Source organism: Anser cygnoides, chromosome 7 (genome assembly GCF_040182565.1).
Source record: "Anser cygnoides isolate HZ-2024a breed goose chromosome 7, Taihu_goose_T2T_genome, whole genome shotgun sequence".
Lineage (NCBI taxonomy): Eukaryota > Metazoa > Chordata > Aves > Anseriformes > Anatidae > Anser > Anser cygnoides.
This window is the reverse complement of record NC_089879.1, coordinates 3,088,927-3,094,926: the sequence shown is the minus strand read 5'-3', so window position 1 is coordinate 3,094,926 and position 6,000 is coordinate 3,088,927. Positions and strand designations below refer to the sequence as shown.

The 6,000-nt window shown below is 53.9% G+C and overlaps 1 protein-coding gene across 4 annotated transcripts in view; it reads left to right on the top strand.

The window, feature by feature from the left end:
- Window positions 1–6,000, top strand: part of DOCK1 (dedicator of cytokinesis 1) — a 281,505-nt gene continuing 275,505 nt past the window's right edge. For 3 of the 4 annotated variants that reach the window (XM_048057474.2, XM_048057471.2, XM_048057490.2), the window contains exons 1-2: window positions 106–233; window positions 4,957–5,508. In XM_048057474.2, the coding sequence (XP_047913431.2) occupies window positions 5,235–5,508 (274 nt within the window). In that variant the 5' untranslated portion in view covers window positions 106–233; window positions 4,957–5,234. Of the gene's footprint in view, window positions 234–4,956; window positions 5,509–6,000 lie in introns of all 4 variants that reach the window. The other variant, XM_048057478.2, reaches the window with a different exon arrangement.

The window sequence follows — 6,000 nt, the reverse complement described above, 5'->3', positions numbered from 1 at the left end:
CCCCCGTGCCCGGGGCCGTCCCCGTGTCCCCGGGCGGGCGCCATGCCGCTGGCCCCGCCCGCCCCACATGACTCCGCCGTCGGTAGAAACTTTTCCCGTCCCGCGGTTGGAAAATGGCGGCGTAGGAGCGGGGCTCTCGCATCCCCGCCCGCTCCGGCTGCCGCCCCCCTCCCTCCCCGGCTCCGCCATGACCCGCTGGGTCCCCACCAAAAGGGAGGAAAAATACGGCGTAGGTGAGGACCCTCCCCGCCTCCCCCCCCGGCCCCGCGCCCGCCTGTTGCGCCGAGCCCAAGGGGACCGGGCCGGCCTCAGCCCCTGCCCCTTCCCCTTCGTCCTGGGGCTCGGGGCCGGGGGCTGCGGCTCGCCGGGCAGCGAGGGGCCGGGGGTCGGCCCCAGCCCTGCAGCCCCCGGCCCGGGGGGGGCTCAGCCCCTGAGGGCTCGAGGAGTTGGGGAGCGCCGGGCAGCCCGAGCCGGAGCCGTCCCGACGCGCCGAGTTGCTGCTTTTTGTTCTTTCTCTCTCTTTTTTTCTTCTTCTTCCCTCGAGCACCGAGCCCTGGGGACCCGAGAGGGCGTAGAGTTAGCCCTGCACCGCTGTGTTTATAGATATTTTTATGTATATATATTTTTTTCTCTACGCAGGGTGTGCGCCCCGTCCCGCAGCTGGGCGTTGGGTGGGGAGGTGCAGCTGAGCCCACCCCGCGGGGTCCGCGTCCCCCAAAAAAGTGGGGTGTGCGAGGGGAGCGGGCACCCCGACCTGCAGGAAGATCCAGGGGCTCCCCCCGCGCGCTGCTTCCCGAGGATCCATTTCGTCCGCTGCTTCGTCTGCCCCCCAAAACAGAGGGGAATTGTTCTCAGCCGGAGGCTGAAACGCCTCTCGGCCGCTTACAGAGCCGAGCTGCAGTGCGTGCTGCCGGGAAGGCCCGTCTCCGTCCCGGGGTGTTTCGTTTTATTGGGAGCGGTTTTTTGGGGGATTGAGGAGGAGAAAACTTAATTGGCGTGAGTGAGAGCTTTTGTCCTGGGGAAGGAAGTACCAAACCTGGCTGTTCCAGCTGGAAACGAGAAACGGAGTGTTTTCCACCCGGTTCCTCGGCTCGATTTAGATGCAAAGAGCGATTTTAGTTTCTGTGTATACCCACGGCTAAGCCTGGTGTAAACAACTTGAGCAGGAAAAAGGGAATTTGTGGGTCTGCGTAGAGCCCAAGTGAATTTCGGGGATTAATTTTAAGTTCTGTGTGTACATTCCTAGGAAATGTAACTCTTAAATGGCAAACGAGTCCTCGCTGCCCGGTTACGTGGTGTGGGCGCTGTAACTTCAGTGCCAGGGATGCAGGAATGCTGCGGATGGCTGGCACTCGTTTGGTGCCCGCACACCTGTGGCGTGGTGTGTGCTTGTGGGGTGTTCCTGAAATGCTGCCCTACAGACGGCGTACGGTGGCGTTGTAAACCTGGTGACGCCGGAAGGCAAGTGCCCTGTTGTAGGGCTGGCACCTGGGACTGGCCGAGGGGATGCCAAGAATCCGGGAGCTGCTTTTGGGACGGCGGGAGTAAGAAGGTGTGGAAGCAGCTGGGTGGATCATCTGTTCGTTTTGGGAGGAACTCTGATTATCTTTGGATGTCCCATGTGGGAAACTGGATGTGTAGTGAGTGAACTAGATTTAAATATAATTAAAAAAAAATCCTAATTTTTTTTTTCCCGGTTTCATAAAGCACGAGGTTGTTTTCGTGTTGGAAGTGTTCTGAAGCCCTAACCCTCGAAAAGGCTCTGGGTTCTCAGCAGACAGGTGCTCGGGCTGCATTTTGTTTGTGTCGGCTGCTCTTGGGAGTTTTGTCCTGTTTCTGTAACAGCTTTGCTTCTTCTCTGATAGTTTTTTCTTTTTCTTCAAGTTAGTTGGGAAGGATGATCCTTAGTGTCAGTATTTCGTTGATGAACTGCAGGGTGTGAGAGTTGAAAGGAGACATAGAGTTGCGAGGAGATTAAATGGGATTTGAAGTTAATTGAACACCAGTGTTCCCTGTTAGGCGTTAAATGCAGGTTTTGGAGAGGATCGCCTCTTTTCTACATCGTTGAACTTCCTCCCGATGAAGATTAATATTCCGCCTGTATTTTACATGCCTGCTTGTAGTTAAAAAAGGTGCTTGTGTACCCGGAGAGACTTCAGGGATTTTGTTTTTTGGTTAGTCGTGAAACTTGCGGGTTGTGGGGAATCAGTGCAGAAGTTAGGCGGTCCCGGGGCAGCGCTGGCGAGGTGAGGGGAGCAATGAGGGAGTTTCCTTCCCGGCGATCTGCCCCGCTCGGTGCTGGAGGCTGAGGGGGGCGCAGCGTGGGCTGACAGCGGGACGGGAGCATCGGCCCTCCCGAGCGGGGCTGTTCCTGAGCTGCCCTCTGAGCGATGCCCAGCCCCGGGACGTGCCGTGTGTGCACCTCGCTGAAGCACGAGTGGAAGCCAGCGGGCGGGGGGCTTTTGCTTGTGGGGTATGTGACCGGGGTGCTGCCATGGGAGCTCAGAAGTGTGTGTATATGATACCCGTACAGCATTTTTACATCTATGTGATGTGTGTGTGGCTTTTCCCTTTTGACCAGCGTGGTCCTGTGCACAGCTGACTTCTCTAAACATCCCAAGGCTTGCTGTCGGAGACGCGCTTGGAGTAAATTACCAAGGCAGCGGGTGCAAGTGCTCTGCAGAGTGCTCTTCCTGCTCGGCCAGCCTCATCCCGCGGTGCGGAGTTCCCAGACGATGCCGGACGTCCAGGATAGGCGCGAGCTGAGCGGCCGGCCCTCGAGGAGGAGCGCCGCCGTGCCAGCACGCGCCTTATCTCGGCGGGCAGTTGTGAGCGTGACGCAGCGCCGCTTCCTGAGAGGGTCCGGGGCTCGGTGTGGGGAGGGCTGTGGGTACGGCGGGGTGCTGGAGTTACGAGGTGCGCGTATGGGAGCCTTCCGGAACAGGAAAAGGAACAGCTTCATTGAAACAGCTTTTCTCCGCTCCTGACGCCGTCCGTCCTTCATCTTCATCTTGACGTGCGGCTCTGCTTCACCTCTCATCCCATGATTGTGGCTCAGATGGGTGCACTCGGGCTTTCCCCAGGTGGACGGGGCACTGCAGGTACCTGAGATGGCATCTGTAGGTCTCGGTCCTCAGCCAGGACCTTGCAAGCTGCCCACATAGGCAGAGTTCAGTATAGGGTTCGTGTTGCCACATGCACTGTTAAAGCAAGACAACAACAACAAAAAAAACAAATGAATGGCAACACCAGCAAGCAAACAAACAAAACCCAAGGCACAAACAAAATTGATTTTACTGCAAGCCCCACTGTTTGGGAATTGGCGTTTTCGCTTGTTGCTGGTCAGTTTTGGTTGCCTTGTGACAAGGGAATTGACCTGCCTGGCTTTTAGTGGTTTGAAACAGGCGGGAGGTCGGCAGATTTCCAGGTCAGGGTGTTTTAGTGCCTCTTGGAGTTGGGATGTCTTTTCAAAAGGCATAAGTAGAAGTATATTTTTACTATTATTATTTCTTAGGGAGTGCCGTAAGGAGTTGGTGGATGGAGCGGTGTTACGAAGGCGTGCATGGCATGCAGCCTCAGGTGTGCCCTTGCTATGGCTCTTTGAAAGGGGGGACAGGAATTTGTAAGAGTAATGCCATTTGAAAGCACGGGAACTCCTATGAGTGAGTGCTGGTTCTTTGTTTCTGCTGTGCAAGGAGGGGCTGAAGCTGCTGAGGACAGATTTCAGGTTTGCACAAAACGCAGCGTTTGCGGTCTGCAGCTGTGGTGACCGCTGGCTTACAGAGCCTTCTTCCCTTCTTCAGCGGGAGCTCCTGATCTCGTGCTTTCAGGTTCATGCCTTAAAACAGAGGAGGAGTGGATTTCAGGAAGTCAAGGGAGATGTGTCTTAGCGATGCGATTCTGTGAGTGACGTTCGGAGCTGTCGGTAAGGGCGGTCAGGGGTAGGTACCTGTGCATGGTGGGTCTGTCCCGGCAGTGCTGTGACCTCCGAAAACCAGCAGAGGAAATGTGCGCAGATGCGGTATTTGCTCGCATATTTCTCAGCGCGTTGCTATTTCGAGAAAGCGCGTGCAGAACCCCTCTCCAAGAGACATCATACCCCTCTGTGTGCCCAGTCTGGGGCTTGTGCGTGATACTGCACCGCGCCTTCCTGTTCCCTGCCCCTGGGGCACAGTCTCAGGGCTGGGGAGGGACCTCGACATTGCCCTGGCCTGCCAAGTCCCACTGCTAAGCTGTGGCACCATGTCCACGTGTGCTTGCTCCAGGGCCAGCTGCCTTCGTTTGGCTGTGGCACGGGCTTGTGCTCCCTGTGCTCGGCGGCCCAATCGTGTGCTCCTCTCCTCGCTTTCCTTTGGGAAATTGCAAACCAGGAATATTCTGAGATAGGATTCCTCTAGGGATTTACCAGAAATGTATATTTTTTTCTTCACTCATGTTCTCTCACAGGACGTTATTAAATCTGTGTGTGTTCGGTGTGTGCCATAGCTATCGATGCCCTATTTATCGTTCGCTGTAGTGCCCTGGCTTTTGGCCCTACTTCTTAAATACCTAGCGACGTGAGAAGTGCCAGTCAGCCTAATGGAAAGGCCATCTTACAGCAGGCAGGAGCTTCAGCTGTTTATCTTTATTACCAATCATTTGTGTGCTTCGGAGTTGCCAGTGAAAAATCTGTAGGGTTTGCAGTGGGAGCAGGTAATGAGCAGTGCCGTTTTGAGTGTGAAGTGACAGTAGGACAAGGCCCTGATTGGCGAAGGGTTTTGGTTTGGTGTTAATTCAGGGCAAAAACCATCCCTGAATTTCAAGTAGTGCCATAGTGGTTGTTGTAGTCCTCCTGTTTGGCCGTTCCTTGCCATAAATGTTAGATTTAGGCACTGACGCAGTCCTGGTTTTGCCGCACTTGGCCCAGCTTTGTTGGTATTTATTGGTGTGAAATAACCGCATCTTCTTTGTACGTAGGCAAAACTTCGAGGAGAGGGGGGAGTAAACAGAAAGCAATTTGAAGCCAGGACAACATCGCCAGGAAGTCTTTCTTCCAGCCTGCAAGCACAGGGAGAAGCATTTTTTTGGAAATAGTTGCGTTTCTGGAGTTTGGCCAGCGTTGGCTGTGGCCCTCGTGCAGGATATGCTTTTTCTAATACTTCAGGAGTCCACCAGGACTGAAATCCAATACATCTCGTTAAATACCTGAAGGTGTGCCTCGCTTTGGATAAGTGGCTGAAAGCCGACCCAGACGAATGAATCGAAGCTCAAACGAGGAGCTCGTGCTAATCCACTTTGGAAGCATTTGCTGTATTAACCACGTCGGGCTCTTGTCTCCTCTCCTACTCGCTGCACGTCGGAAGCTCTCACAAAACAGCTGGTGGTGGCTAATCGCAGCCCCCCGAAACGCGTGGTCTGCTCCTCCCGGAGGTCTTCCCGCTGCCCTGCTGGGCCGCCGACGCTACCTGGGAGCTGAGCCTATCTTTTCTGCAGGCTTGGAAATGCATTTATCCTGTTTTCTTGCCCGTGGTAGGTCCCAGAGCTATTCTAACAGTAGTCATTTTTTTTTAATAAAGTTTTAATGAATTCCTTAATGAGTTACTGGAGTTTCCGTCCTCTAGCTCGGAGGAAAATTGAAATTGTGCTCTATCGAAACCAAAAGAATGTTCACAAAGATAATTTTTGTGACTGCGAAACTTTATCTGCGTTTTGGGGCTGTAGCTGTGAAAGCGTTCCTTACGTTCATGGCATTATCAGTCTTCCCACGTTTGCATAATTTGTGCATTAAATCTGATTTTTGGTGTAAAGACTCGTGACACAAGAAGCAGCAGTTGCTGAATGTGCTCTATCAGCAAAATACGAACTATCTCCTGAAATATTTTTCTGCTCCATATAGCTTTGTAACTAAACTGAAATAATTAGGTGGAGGACCATTATGCGCAGTCATGGAGCCATCCATATACGTAACAAAACAAACAGATGGATGAGCGACTGAGCTAACTAGTGGCCGTGAGACTGGAT